This window comes from Balaenoptera borealis (assembly GCF_965194805.1).
Source record: "Balaenoptera borealis genome assembly, chromosome: 12".
NCBI lineage: Eukaryota > Metazoa > Chordata > Mammalia > Artiodactyla > Balaenopteridae > Balaenoptera > Balaenoptera borealis.
In genome coordinates, this window is record NC_138869.1 from 47,903,085 (window position 1) to 47,918,536 (window position 15,452).

Genomic DNA, 15,452 nt, shown 5'->3' on the forward strand with positions numbered 1-15,452 from the left:
AAAGCTATATCAGCAAACCTATTTCTGCTTCATGATCAGGGTTAATTACTTCCACCAAAACCATAACCTTGCTCTTCTCCTTCTCTTGCCTATTCAGTGACACAAGACATGTAAAATGGTTAGGTGGCAGTCCCAGCTCCAAATCAGTAGAACCATTGTTCAGCCTTGTTGGAGGAATTCCTTTCTTTGGTAACAAACCTCTAAACCAGCAAAGTCCAGAATCTCAGAGAATGGCAGTTTAAAAAATTGTAATTGGGGGACATTAGGTATAATATCTCTTTGTTCCTAAATCCACTAATTTTACCTTTGGAAATGCAGTGGTTTTAAAACATATCCACAAATTCTTTGACATTTCTCTCATTTTAAAAAAAGGAGTCTCCTTAGATATCAGCAGCCTTAGTGACTAAGTTCTATGAACTGAATGTGGTTTGAAGTGACACTGCAGGACTTCCACTGTTAGTTTAGAAAAGGCATTACAGTTCCCACCTGGATTTCTCTCTCCTGGCATGCTTGCCCTTGGAACCCAGCTACTATGTTGTGAGGAGCCAAACAGCACTGTGAAAAGGCCATGAGTAGGTGTTCTGCCCACAGATTCAGCATCAGTCACCAGACATGTAAAGGAGTGGGCCTTTAGATGATTCCAGCTGCCAACTTTTTAGCTGCCCCAACTGGCATCAAGTGGAAAGTGGAACAGAGATAAGCTGTCCCCACTGAGCCCTGCATAAATTACAGATTTGTAGGCAAAGTAAATGTTGAAGTTGCTTTAAACGACCAAGTTTTGGGGTGGTTATACAGCAATAGATAACAGGAACAGGAAGAAAGAGTGCCAAATATTGGACACTAGTTCAAAGCATATACTGCATCCTATAAAACAGCATCAAAAAGGGTTATTTTCCAGAAAGCACCATAAGTAAGACTTCAATAAGACCAGGTGCTTCTTGGTGATAGACTATACAATTAGACCAATGAATTCTATGGGCAACAGCCCACTGCATTGCTTCTTTCATTACAGAGTGAATTTCTTGATCAGAAGCAATATGGTGTCAGACACAATGACAGTGCATAAAGCATTCAGGAAGTTCCCAGATGGTGGTGCTGACAGAGCACAGCAATCAAGGAAAGCAAATTTAAACTTAGTGTATTTCAGAGAGGACAAATAACTACCACTTCCTCGATGACGGGGAGGGCCAATGGAATCCGCTTGCCTCCAAGTGGTTGGCTGGTCTTCCTGGAGCATGAGGCATATCACCAGCTCAGGACTGCTCACTGCTGCTAGCAGCCTGAACGCTCAGCAGTGGCTTGGTGATCCCATGCACAGCTCCAACCTTGTTATCATCACCATTTCATTCATGAGTCCACTGAGCCTGGAAAAGGAGGCTGAGTTTAATCCACAAAGCTGTTCATTTCATCCATATGACTCTTAAGATTCATTCTGCAAAGTCCATCACCATATCCCTTCCCAAGGCTTCCTTGTCACCAGTTCTCCAATCGTGCTCTTTCCATGTCCTTGACCAACTGGCCAAATAATTAGCCTTGGACCATCAAGACTTATAATTAGTGTCAGGAAAATTTCCTCAGGTCAAACCTTCATCCAGAAAGGTCTAACTGTCCCAGTATAAGAGATGATTTAAACCAGATACTAGAGTGAGCCCCAACTCCTTCAGGATTTGGGATTTAGTTGTCTCTGTCAACATTTTTTTTTTTTTTTTTTTGCCGTGGGTCATGCGGGATCTTATTTCCCCCCGACAAGGGATCAAAACCATGCCCCCTGCAGTGGAAGCTCAAAGTCTTAACCACTGGATCACCAGGTAAGTCCGGCTGTAAACAATTTTAACTAGTGTGTATTTTTTGCCTTCTTATAACATCAATTTTTTTTTTTTGGCCCCTGAGTCCTAACCAGGACCGCCAGGGAATTCCCCATCTCTTATTTAAACGAATACTGTGCGCCTCCTTAAGATGGGGCCACCTCCTTTGCAAACCTTTCTATTTCTCCTCCCCAGGCCAGTTTATAATTCTCCGCCTTTTTTAGGTACTTCATGGCAAATATGCCGGTTCCCTTGGCTGCTCACGAATGTTTGAGGGAGTGGAGGTGGAGTCCAAGGCGCCCATCTCCAGCAGTAATTCTTTCAGGGCTTTTCTTATGTCTACTTCGGCCTCTGAGGAGAACAGCGCAAGCCAGGGTCCAGGCCCACACAGAGCTGGATACAGATTGCTCCCTTGCGTCACAAAGTGGCTCTCTCTCCGCCAGCATTATACGCACGCAACGGTTTTTAAGTGCTTCTGCCGCACCACAGGGTCACCGGCCACAGCAAGAAAGATTCCCTGAGGAAAACTCCACCAGGCCTCGGCCAAAGGGGAAGAGGCGGTACATCCGCCCGGTCCAAGCCACTGCCGGAAATGACGTACGAGTGTCAACATGCAAGATGGCGGCCCATCACCGGCAGAACACGGCAGGGCGGAGGAAAGTGCAGGTAGGGGACCCCGGCTCCTCGACCTCCCGGGCGTGGCTGGCATCCCCGGGCCCACCTCCAGCGAGCAGATACCTCGGGCCGCGGTCGGCCGAGGTAGCGGCTTGGGGCGAGCGGGACGGGGCGCGGCCGGCGGCTAGGGGTGGGGCTGCGGCTCTAACGGCTTGAGGAAGGGGCGGGGGGCGGCAGACTGGACCCGCCGGGGCCCCGTCCCGGGACCCTTGGGCGCGCGGTTGGGAGCCTGGGGTTGCCGGTCGTCCACTGTTTCGTAGGCTTGGGCTTGCGTGGTCGGGCTGGGCTCGTTCCCCGCCCATCTGCCTCCCTTCCCTTGCCTGTCTCCCAAGCGCTGTGCCCAGCGGCGTCGGAGCGGAGGCCTGCGGGAGCTTCCCCGCGGGGCGGGCAGCGGAGTGAGTGGCCCCGTGCGGGGGCGTGGCGGGGCTGCGGCGGGGCTGCGGAGCCCTGCCGGGTTTTTGAGCAGGGGTCTTGCATGTGGGAGCCCCCTGCCTCCTTTTATGCGGGAGCTTCCCCCCACCCCCAAGGTGGAAATGACGTGGGTGTATGCTGGTGTTAGTGGGGGAATTATAATTTTCAATGTTTTGGAATTTAATTTCGTCTTCACCATTTCTTCTTCAGAGTGCATCCTTGAATCTTTCTTTCTGTTTCTCTAATGTATTATTCAAGGGTAAAGAGTTACCTAACCCGCCCGTGTGTGCTTTATGCCTTCGTGAATCCAGTTTTGTTTTGGGTACGTTTAAGCGTTATTGCTATTATTTTCAACGATCTAAGGAGTAAAAGCCCTATTACAGGTGTTTACCTGCAGGTATGTTGTATGTAGTGGTGACAGTACGGTGCACTTATTAAACATTTACTGAGCACTTAGTTTAGGCCCCAAAATGTGCAAAGAATTGAGAGAGTACAGGAATAAGTAACACCCAAGCTTTCTTTATAAAACACAGCATTATATGTAGTTCTACAGGTTGAAATCAGTGAGTGTTTAATAGGTAGTCCGGACAAGGGGTTCCTTCATTGAGGAAATGGCTGTAGGCCATAAAGTCTTCTGGCCAGTTCACTTCTTTGTTTTATTGATTTCATTGATCAGTACAGTGTCCTAGGCACTCACTAGATGTTTGTTGAATTGAGTGACATTAATAAGAATCTAAAATAGCATACCTTGTTGGTGATTTTTAAGTGCATCAGTGATGGGATTTAAGTAACCCCAGCATCCAAGTCAGGTGGTGAGAATGTCTGTTCCTGACTAAAATGTAACTCAAAATTGTAACTTGATTGTATTCTAGACACTAGAGTGGTAGGTACATTCCTTAGGGTAGTAAGGAGAGTTAATCAAGTGTCTTAGTTTCTTGCATTTAGACTTAAAAGGCAATATAAAAGTACTGGATGGGGAAAATGTAAATTAGCTGCAGCATGTGTGGAAAAACTGAGTGTTTTAATAAGCTGAATATGAGCCATTGTATGCAGAATGAAAAAGATGATCATTTGACTCTTCACTGATCAGAGTACAAAACTAGAGTTTGGGGATCAGCACTTAGTACCTTGTTCTTAATAGGTATAGCAATCAGATTGGTGAAGTGACTTGAAGCTATTTCCTAGGAATAGCATTGAGAAGAACCATCTAAGATCAGTCTGCTGAAGAGAAGATTCAATGAGTCTTGTTAGCTGCTTTCAGAATTTGTCTTTAAGGTGTAGAACCAATATGAGAAGCCACAGAGATTGATTTTATTTCAACACAAGGGAGAACTTTTGTTTATGGAAGTGTTTTTTAAACTAGTGCATGTTCATTGCAAAAAAAAAAAAAAAACCCACAAACAAAAGTGTAAATGATAATTGTCTTCCACTCTTCAAAGAAAACTGCTTTGAAGACTATGAGATATAATCCTAGCTAAGGGTTTTTCACTGAGAGCCCTATTGACATCTTGGGCTGGATAATTCTTAATTGTGGGAGGACTGTTGTTTTCCATCATCCTGCCTTCCCACTAGACACTGGCACCTTCCCAGTTGTGACAACGAAAATTGACTCTAGACATTTTCAGATGTCCCCTGGAGGTCACAGTTGTTGCTGGTTGAAAACTAATGTTCTATACTGTTTCGTGTGTGTGTGTACCCGACTTAGGTGATTTTTTTACTCGAAGTGGAGTCATGGTATTCATGTTTCGTGTCTTCCTGTTTGTCAGATTTTTAAATACACATTTCCTTTGACCCAGCAATTCCTTGTCTAAAAAATTGTTTTACAGAAGTACATATGCATATATCTTTCTCTCGTTATGCAAGGGTGTTTATTATAGGAATGCTGTCATTGTGAAAAACAAAAATCTAAATGTTTATCAGTAGTCAATTGGCAGATAAGTTAGGTACATCCATATAGTAGATTAGTTTGCAATTAAAAGATAAGCTAGATTTATATTATTAAAAAGGAAACGTGTCCAGAAGTCAAAATAGGAAATCAACATAGCATGGTCCCATTTCCACAAAGGAAATAAGGCATTTTCAAAGTCTGGAAGGATATCAACAGTGATTATCTCTGGAGTATTACATTATGTGATTATTGGTAAGGTGGGAAACAGAATATCTTTTACTTTAAAATATATGAATCTTTATATTTTTTAACTTTTTACAACATTCTTTGCTCTTATAAATTAAAAAAAAAATCTTTCCATTTTGGAAAAAATATAAATGGCTACAGAAATTTATTTTGCCTCTTGGCTGTCTGTTTCTTGTACCAAGAGGCAGTAGCCCTGAGCTCCATTATCAAATAGTAGGCCAGAAAGAACCGTTGAGACTTATAATATTGATAAATAACCAGTGGAGAAGGGTCCAAGCATACTACTTATTAATTATAGACATAATGAAGAATGAGCACATGTCCTACCATCTTCAACTTCTAAGGAGACTGGAGGTGAGTATGAGGAGGAGGGGTGGATTTGTGATTGTCCGAAACATGATCAGACAAATGTGTGAATTTAGATATATGATGCAGCTCTCTCCTGGTAATCAGGATATCAAAGCAAGTCTTTTCAGTCCCTGGCAATCCCTTTAATGTTATGATTTTCCAACAATGTGGGTCTGTTGGTTGGCTGTCTGTCTCCATCTTTCCTTCAGCTGTGGCCTCTTTTCCTTACTTGCTTCAGAACTCTTGGAATGAGGTTGGACAAAAGTCACTAGTGTTCCTGGTTTAGGAGCAATAACCATGCCCTAGTACTCAGTGTTGTTTCAAGAGTGTAAATACTTGGTCTTTCATAACAAGATGATTCTTTTGGTTGGAAATGACCCCAAATTCAACATAACCAGGTTCACACAATAAACATATGTATTGGCTCATATAAATGATAACTCAAGAGGTGGTGCTAGCTTCATGCAAATCTTGAACCAGCAGATTCACTGTGACTCTGTACCCTGAGGAGTGATGTAAAGTCACCTTTACTATTGGGCTGCCTCCAGGTTGTCCTCTCCTATTCCCAAACTCCTAGATCTAGGTCTTCCCTCTTGGTGGCATGGTGGCTGCACCTGTTCTAGATCTCAAATCCTTTCCCCATACTATCCATGGTAACAGTCTCTTAAATAGTCCCTACACAATTTCTTCTGGCATTTGCTTGCCTTGAGGAAGATATTGGGGAGCAGTGGGGAGTATAGAGGCAACCAACAAATGTCTATTCTACCAGTACTAATCCCCTTTGCCTGCCAAATATTTAGTTATTCTAGACCTAGTCAGAGCTCAGCGTGGTCTTTACTCCTCATTCTGAGCCCCAATTCTGGGTTGTTTAATCTTCAGGACTTTCTTAAGGTAGCAGTAGGATGATGCCAAATCCTGGTTTCTCAAGGAAAGACCCTTATAAATTAGCCATATGTCCAAGGTGAGTTACTTTTTATATAGGATGGGTAATAAAAAATTCGGTGCCAATATGATATCCAGTAGAACAGGGGTCAGTAAACTTTTTCTCTAAAGGGCCAGGTGTTAATATTTTAGGCTTTGCAGGCCATTCTCCTGTTTCGTAACCACTCAACTCCGCCGTTATAACGTGGAACCAGCAATAGGACAGTACCCAAATGAATAGGTGTGGCTGTGTTCCAGTAAAACTTTGTTTACAAAACAGACTTTGGCCTGGATTTGGCCCTTGGGTGGTTTTTTACTAACCTCTGTAGAAGTTTTTTACTAACCCCTGACTAAGAGAAGTCAGGCTAGAAAGTGTCCTATTTTTATTTGCAAGACTGCTTTTTAGAATACTTTTTAAAATCAGCACTCTCGAAACATAGGTACAAGCAGAAAGTCATGGTCCACGGGATTGAACAGGAAAAACACATGTAAGAATTATTCATATTTGGCCAATTTTTCTTGGCCAAATTTAGCCTGATGTAACCTGAGAGCTAGAAGTAGCCTTACAGAAAAGAGCTATGTGGTTCCCTTTATAAGGTGTTACAGAACAGGCAAAATTAATCTGTGGTGAAAAGGGTCAGTTCTAGATTGTCCGGGGGTGGGGTGTAGAGGTTGGGAAGAGGATGAGGGAACTTTCTAGGGTGGTGATGTATATATCTTGGTAGAATTTTGTATTACACAGGTGTATTAATTTGTCAGACGTATCTATGTATACTTAAGACGTGTACATTTCACTGAATGTAAATCTTACCTTTGAAAAAGGAGCCATAAATAAATAATGAACTCTGGTCAATGATATACATGCTGAAGTACTTAGGAGGAAATATTATTAATGATGCGCAACTTAATTTGAAAGCCATTGAAAAATGATGTGGATCAAATGGATGGGTATGTTCAAATGGATAGAAAATGTTCATTGTAGAATATATCCATATGGACATATGGATGTTCCTGTGTAATTCTTCCAACGTTTATATGTTCTCTGAATTTTTCATGATACGATGTTGGGGGAAAAATAACCTTTAAATGTCAAAAAATGATTAATGATAAGCAGCAGAGGAGGGAAAGTGAAATTTTTTTTGTGGTGGTCAGAGAAAGCCTTGCTCAGAAGCTGACTTTTGAGTAAGAATCTAAGAGAAATGAGATTGCTACTTGGGGGAAGAGCATTCCAGTGAGAATATCAAACACAAAGGTCCTGAGGTGGGAATGTACCTGGCCTATTTGTGGAATAATAAAGTTGCCATTGTGGTTGCCATGGAGTGAGTGAGGGGAAGGGAGTAGGAGCTGAAATCAGAGAGGTAACTGCAGGCCAAATCATGTAGAGCAGTACAGGCCATAGTAGGGCTTTGGCTTTTACTCCTGAGTGAGGTAGGAAGCATTTGGTGGATTTTGTGCAGAAGAAATGTGTTTTCTCAGGATCACCTGACTGCAGGTGAGCAAGGGCAGAGCAGAGAGACCAGTAGCTATTTAAGAAATCCAGGTGCTATGTGGTAGTGGCTCCACCCAAGGTGGTGAAAATTGGGTGAATTCTGGATGACAGAACTTGCTGACAGGATGTCAGATGACAGAAGTTGAAGTAAGGCTGGCACTAAGGTTTTGGGCCTGAGCAACTGGAAGAACGGAGTTGCCATTAACATCATCAATGAGGAAGACAGGAAAAGCTCATTTGGAGAGGACTGTCAGGAGCTCAGTTTGGGACATGCCGTGATTAAGATGTCTATTAGACATCCAAGTGGAAATGAGTTAATGCACACCTCAGGGAAGCCTGGGGGAATAGCCCAGAGTGTCCTCTTTGTGAGCCTGAAATGCTTTTAAGTCTCCTTTCTTTTCTTAAAAATATTGTGATTTTGTACTCATTCTGTAATATATCCATATTTGTTTTCATACAAAAAATTGTTACTGTGGTAGGCAGAATGCCAGCCCCCCCCACTGCCAAATGTCCATGCCCTAATCCCTGGAATTTATGCATATTTTGTGGTTATATGATAAAAAGGATTTTGCAGATATAATTAACGTTACAGACCTTAAAATAGGAGGATTATCCTGGATTATCCCAGTGGGCCCAATCTAATCATGTGAGCCCTTAAAAAGCAGAGAACTTTCTCCGCTGGAGGACAAAGTCAGAAAAATGTGAGACGTGAGGGGGGCCCTCCTGTTGCAGGAGAAGGCACATAGAAAGCATGAGGATTTCAGGCAGCCTCCAGGAGCAAGGATGAAGCCCTGGCTGAAAGCCAGCAAGGAAACAGGGCCCTCGGGCCTACAACTACAGGGAGCTGAATTCAGCCACCAACCTGAATGAGCTTGGGAGCAGGCTTTCCTAGCATAACCTAACTGGATATTGCTGCTGGGGGAATACCCTGTCATTTTTCTCCCTGTCAGAGTCCCTTTAATTGTCTCTTCCAAATGCATACTTCCTACTGAAGGTCTGGCTTCTGGCTTCCCATCCCTTGCAGAGTCCTTATAGTACCTTCTCTTCCTCCCCCCCCCCTTTTTTTTTAAGCAAATCAAGGCAGAGATGAGTCCTCATCTTCTCTGCCTTTGCCTGTACTCTTGACTTTGCCTAAATGAAGTTTTTCCAGGACTTTGTTCACTCATTTATTGCTTCTGTGTCCAGCACCTCCTACTCTTCTTTTTACTTCCATCTCTTCTGCCTGCAAAGCTTGCCTATATCTTGAGGAAAAAAACTTCACTTACTGTCTTTCCCCCACTAGAATGAAAGCTCCAGGAGGGCTTCTGTGCTCACTACTGTATCCTCAGCATTTAGAATAGAGCCTGGCAACTGGTGGATGCTTAATCAGTGTTTGTTGAAAGACTTGAATCCTATTTTTCTTCTGTCTACAGCCAATTTTTGTTTCTTTAACAAGTTTTTAATGTGATATGTCTTGGAATATATCATTGTATGTAATTTATTCTTTAATGACTACATAGAATGGATGGACCATAATTGACCTAGCCATTTTCTTATTGGAGTTATTGTTCCTATTTTGTCCATCATACTAAAATTTACAAAAAAAATTAATAGAGTTATGAAATAATAAAGGAAGTCTTACAAAAGTAAGCAAAAAGAGATAGATAGTATAGAATGCATAAAAGATGAAGGATCAGTTTGAAAGTTCCAACATCTGACTGATGAGAGTTTAAGAAGGAGCAAAGAAAACAGAGATAGTTATTAATGAAGTGATGTAAGATTTCCCAGAGCTGAAAGTTTCTAGATTGAAAGGGCTTTCAAAGTGCACAGCAAAATTAATGATAAAATGACCAAAAATTGGGCTTCCCTGGTGGCGCAGTGGTTGAGAATCTGCCTGCTAATGCAGGGGACACGGGTTCGAGCCCTGGTCTGGGAAGATCCCACATGCCACGGAGCAACTGGGCCCATGAGCCACAACTGCTGAGCCTGCGCGTCTGGAGCCTGTGCCCTGCAACGGGAGGGGCCGCGATAGTGAGAGGCCCGCGCACCGCGATGAAGAGTGGCCCCCGCGTGCCGCAACTAGAGAAAGCCCTCGCACGAAACGAAGACCCAACACAGCTAAAAATAAATAAATAAATAAATAAATAAATAAAGTAGCTATTAATTAAAAAAAAAAATGACCAAAAATTATCATGATAAAGAACCCCCTCAAAAAATACCCCACCAAGTAAAAAGAGAAGATCCTAAAATCTTGGGCTGTATAGGTTGTGGTGCAGGAGAGAATGAAAATGGGATCACCTTAAAGTTGAGTGAAACAGAATTGGCATTGAATTCAGTGGCAGCACTGGATACTAGAGAAAGTTAGAGTAGTGCTTTCAAAAGCTGAGTTTTTTTCTACGTGGACTTCTTTATCCTGCCAAATCAAGTGTAAAGGTAATGACCTTTTCAGACATGCAACAGCTAAGTCACCTCCCGTGTACCTTTTTCTATGTTAGTTTCTTAAGGTCCTGGGGATGTACTTCTGCCAAACTGGGAAGTGAACAAGGAAAAGAGACATTGGAATTCAGGAAACAGTGGCTCTAACCCAGAAAAGCAGTAAAGGGAAGCACCAAAGGTGACAACTGTGCCAGCAGACTGAGAGGGCAGCCAGCCCAGATTAGAGTGAGAATGTGGGGGATTCTGAGGGGGAAGCCTTGTGGGAAAGTGGGGGTTGGAGGTGGGTTCTTGCTGGACTATCTAATATGCTGCAGTAATTCAAGAAAATCGGAGTTAAAGTAGAGGGAGCCATTGAAGGAAAGAAGGAACTCTAGGGAAAATGAAGAGCTCTCTGAGGAAGGAAATGTATTCATAATATAGTACTTGGCTAGTCAGTAGATAGCAATTACAGTCCAACAGTGTAGCACTGATTATTTAATCAACCAAAAACAGTGATAGATCTATCGATATCAGAAGAGTAGAGGGAAGAATTACTGAGGGAAGTTTCAGAGCTACATCCTAACCTACCATAGCTTGAGTAAATAGGCGATGTCTAAAATGGATAAGGATAAGCACAATATTTCGAGAAATGCAGTAGCTATCTAATAGAAACAACCGAGAGTTGAAATTAATTACCTCTAAGGATTAAGACTGGGTATGGGGAGTCTTAACCAGACAGTAGGGAGATGGTTTTTCATTATTGTCTTTCAGTACTATTTGATTTTCTGAATACAGGCAAGAATTAGTTGGATAAGAATTAAATTATAAATTCAAAAAACTAAGTAATATATGCCTATTATAAAACATTCATACTGTATTAAAAAGGCATGAGTGAGTGACAGTCACCATAATTCCATCACTCAGGAATAACTACTGGTAGTTTTATACATGTATATCCTTCTAAATTTGTGTGTTTATTTTTAAATATATGTATATTTAATATTATGCAGCATTTTTACAGTAATGATTATTATACACTACTGTGTTAGACCATGCATACTTCACTTAAATATACCCTGGGTTTCTTCCCATATTAATCAGTCTAGAGTTACACCAACATTTTTAATGATTAAATAGTATTCTCTTTTACAGATGTGTGTGCCAAAATTTACCCAACTAGGTAGGATACTTCTAGTTATTTGCTGTTTTTAATCACACATCTGTAATAGATGCCCTTAAAGAGATTGGTCCAAACTTGTTTTGCTGAGAATTCCTTGCCACCTGGAATGAGGACTGACAATCATGTTGTTATTCTCTGACCCTTTCCTACTGGGCCAATCAGATCATCTCCCAGAATTTGAAAATCAAGATTCATATATGCTACCTCATCTTCGTTAAATAAGAAATGTACTGAGAAAAGCTGATAAGGAGACTTGAAGCCCCAGAGGAAGAGGCATTAAGAGAGACTGAAACTAACATTGAAGCCAGCTTGTTTCCTGATGGTTTTTCAGTATCTGATTCATGCAAAAAATATTTATGAGATGTCTTTTATATGCCAGATACTATAATAAGGATACTGTGGTGGGAGGAACAAGGCAGACAAGTTCCTTGCCCTCTTGCAGCTTTTATTCTAATGGAGAAGATATAGCAAAAAAGATAAATATGCAGTGTGGTAAGAACTGTAGAAGAAATGGAGTAGGGGAGGTGATAGGGGAAGGAGATCAGGGAAGGCCTTTTAGAGGAGATTACTTTTCTGCTAAGACCTGGAGGGTGAGGGTGAGGGTTAGTCAGCCAAAATGAAAGCTGGGAGAATAGTATTCTTGTGGGGATTGGAGAGGTGAGGAATCTTCTTGGCACAGGGAAAAGTAAATCTGAAGGTCCTAGGATGGGAAAGAACTTGATGTGTTTGAGGAACAGGAAGGAGTTTAGTGCGACTGTCATCAGAGAGCATAGGGGAAGTTAGTTTGAGGTGAGTGTGAGTTTGCAGGGTAGAACCAAAGCATGTGAGGAATTTGGACTTGACTTTAAGTGCAGTGAAAAGCTTCAGTAGAGAAGTGCCATGATTTTATTTTTAAAATGTCTCTTATGAGTCATGATTGAATTTCCTGCCCTTGAGCTCTGTTAGATATCCTTGTTAAATTCTCATCTTAAATTCTCCATTTTTAAAAAAATTTAAGCTTGTTTGAGTAGATTTCAGTTACAGTTACTTGCACCGAAAGGCCGGGTTAAAACAACATCCTTGTCTTTGTGTATACAACCTTGGCCCTTTTCACATCTTTTATTATTTATGTGTTTGTTGGCCATTTTCTTTTCTTTTAAAAAAATTTCCTCTTCCTGATCTCTGTTCCTCTTTCTGTTGGAGAGGCTGACTTTTTCTTATTGTTATCTAAGGAATCTTTGTATGTTGTCAAGAGTAAACTTTTGTCTTTTGTATTCATTTTTTCCCCAGTTAGGTGTTTGCCTTGTAACCTTGCTCATGTTATTTTTTTGACATTCAGAAGTTTGCTTTGTTTTAAATAACAGCTTTAATGAGATAAAATTCACATAAATTTACCTTTTTAAAGTATACAACTCAGTGATTCTTAATATATTCGCAAAGTGCATTGACCACCTAATTCCAGAACATCTTCATCACCCCCAAAAAGAAATCCTGTACACCATAGTAGTCATTCCCCATTCTCCTCTTCCCCAAGTCCCTGGAAACCATTAATCTACTGTCTGCAGATTTTTCAGTTGATGGACATTTGAGTTGTTTCCATTTTTTGGCTATTGTGAATAATGCTGCTGTGAACATTTGTGTATGTGTAGAAAGTTTTGGCTTGTGTTTGGTCAGATCAGCATTGCCCTTTTCTTTTGCAAAGATTGTGGTCTTTCTTGTCACGTTACCAGAGCCTTCTCTATGTAGAGACTGTGTAAATACTTGCAAGTATTTTCATGATTAGTTTATTAAATTTCAATCTTTAGTCCATATGAAAATTCACTTTGGTTTAAGATTTGGAGAGAGGATATTATTTTTTGCAATAGAATCACTAGATGTTCCTAGATAATTTATTAAATAATTTATCATGCCCTCATTGTTTCAAAATCTGTTTATATCAAAATAAAAAATGTATAATGGGAAAATATGTTTCTGAATTTTGTTTTGTTTCATTGATCCTTTTATATATTCCTATTGTGGTCCTCCTTTGTAATTCTGGTAGCTTTATAATACCTTTTAAGATCTTTAAAGAATATCCTTTCATTTAAAAAAGTGACTGGGTAGTCCCCTCAAAACATTGTACTATTGGTATATATTTTGTCAACTTCTAGAAAGAAATCCAGTGAGACTCTGACCACAGTTGGGTTAAAATCACAAAGTTAGGAAAAAATTGTTTATTTTGAATCTTCCTGTACTACCTTCCTGTACTACTTCCTGTACTAATATGGTATGTCTCCTTTATTCAAGTTTTCTTTTATGTACCTTGTCCTGTTGATTATGTATCTCCTTTGCAAAATGAATTTCTAGATATTTATTTTTGTTGCTATTGTAAATAGGGTCCCCCTCCCCCCATTATATCTTAACTGGTTATTTCATTAGAACAGAAAAGTTTTGCTTTTGGCTGCCAGCCAGCTTGTTGAGTTTTTCTTAATTGTAATTGCTTTTGGTTGATTCTCTTGAGTTTTCTCATGGAGCAGACAGAAGTTACCAACCATAACAGAATAGGGAAAAGTTCTCTGAAAGAAAAGTTTAGTGTGTTATTGGAGGGCAAAACCTCATTTTACTTAGCAGGTCAGAGAAGGTCTTTTTGAGGAAACATCATTTCAACAGAAATCTAAAGACTGCAGTAGGAGTTAGCCAGACAGAGTGGGAGGAAGAGCTTCTCGAGAGAGGGGACCAGCACATGTGCCCGTCTGGAGGCACAGTGTGTGCAAGGAGTGGGAGCAGTGAGCAAGGATGAGGGGCAGGAGAGGCGCTTGAGGAGTCCAGATCCAATCCTGAGTCTAGTGGAGTAAGCAGCCAGAGGGGTTTTTGAACAGGGAGCAATATTCCTATTTACGTTTTTAAAAGATATTTCTATTTATGTTTTAAAGATTCATCCAGCTGCTTTGTGAATAATGGATTAAAGACAAACAAGGGTAGGAGAGAAAGTCCAGTTAGGAGATATTTGCAGTGGTTTAGCCTCAAACTTGCTTATCTTGGTCTACGCTATTATTAATGTCACTCTTCTCTCCTCAGCCCTTCAGTCTCTATAGAGTAAAATAAAGTTTTTATTGGATTGGGAAATAAGTTTTATATTAGAAAACATGGGATTTTGAATTTCAGATTGGCCACTAGAAGGCTACATTTTATTATCACATGTTTTGTAACTTCATAAACAGCCAATCTTGACATATTTGTCAGGTTTCCTATGTTATTCGAGATGAAGTGGAGAAGTACAACCGAAATGGGGTCAATGCCCTGCAGCTGGACCCAGCACTAAACAGACTTTTCACGGCAGGTCGAGACTCCATCATAAGAATATGGAGTGTCAATCAGCACAAGGTAAGTCAGGGATTGAGTTTATATTTTAAATCTATACTCAATAAGTTTTGGTCTGTCTAATATGGTGCCTTTCACAGTTTCAGATTTAATCTCTTTGAGCACTGAGTTATTTGGTACACTCTATAAATAAAGACACTGCAACCAGAATTCAGTCAGCTTCTGAGAAAAACACCCCAGGGGAGTTTCAGAAGTGTTTTAGCTAAGGCAGGGACTCTATAAACTAGGTTTGTGATAAGAGCCCTTTACTGCAAAGGAACAAAGAGATTTGTCTGGTAGGGAGCTTCTTTTCAACAATTTATTTTTCTGTTTTAAATATGTTCCCAAAAAGCTTTCTTGCATCCCTTTTCAGTGTTACTAAAAAAAGATTGAATATGCTTTTACATTTATAATTAACCTTGAACAAGTATTTGATCTCTTCATTTAAAAGTGATTAGGGTGCCCGCAAAACCCATAGGGCCTTATTATATAGTATAAAGTTGGTGTAAAAATATGAAAACAGGAGCAGGACTTAATGATATGTGAAGATAAATCCCCAGTCAAATGGAAAGGAGCTCTTTTTGTATTTTGTTTGAATGCCTGTATTATGAATGACATAGAAAGGAGATTCAGGGAAGAAGAAGGAGCATTTCTTGAACTCCTAGCTATGTACCAGACACTTAGCACTTTCGTATCCAATATGGTTTTAATAATCCTTCAAGGCAGATATTAAGATCCATTTTCATAGATGGGAAAACGGACTCAGAGAAACCCATG

General features: G+C 40.7%; 2 protein-coding genes across 4 annotated transcripts in view; one reads left to right on the plus strand and one right to left on the minus strand.

Annotated features, from left to right (window-relative positions):
* The window catches only part of SCN11A (sodium voltage-gated channel alpha subunit 11), a 166,074-nt gene extending 163,896 nt beyond the window's left edge, over positions 1-2,178 (minus strand). Inside the window, exons 1-2 of the mRNA XM_082348288.1 lie at positions 1,165-2,178; positions 487-717 (exon numbers count right to left, since the gene is read on the minus strand). Of these exons, the coding sequence (XP_082204414.1) occupies positions 487-508 (22 nt within the window). The 5' untranslated portion in view covers positions 509-717; positions 1,165-2,178. The remainder of the gene's footprint in view (positions 1-486; positions 718-1,164) is intronic.
* A 197-nt stretch (positions 2,179-2,375) lies between these two features.
* WDR48 (WD repeat domain 48) overlaps positions 2,376-15,452 on the plus strand; it is a 44,457-nt gene continuing 31,380 nt past the window's right edge. For 2 of the 3 annotated variants that reach the window (XM_082348462.1, XM_082348460.1), the window contains exons 1-2: positions 2,376-2,471; positions 14,559-14,699. In XM_082348462.1, coding sequence (XP_082204588.1) covers positions 2,424-2,471; positions 14,559-14,699 — 189 coding nt within the window. In that variant the 5' untranslated portion in view covers positions 2,376-2,423. Of the gene's footprint in view, positions 2,565-14,558; positions 14,700-15,452 lie in introns of all 3 variants that reach the window. The other variant, XM_082348459.1, reaches the window with a different exon arrangement.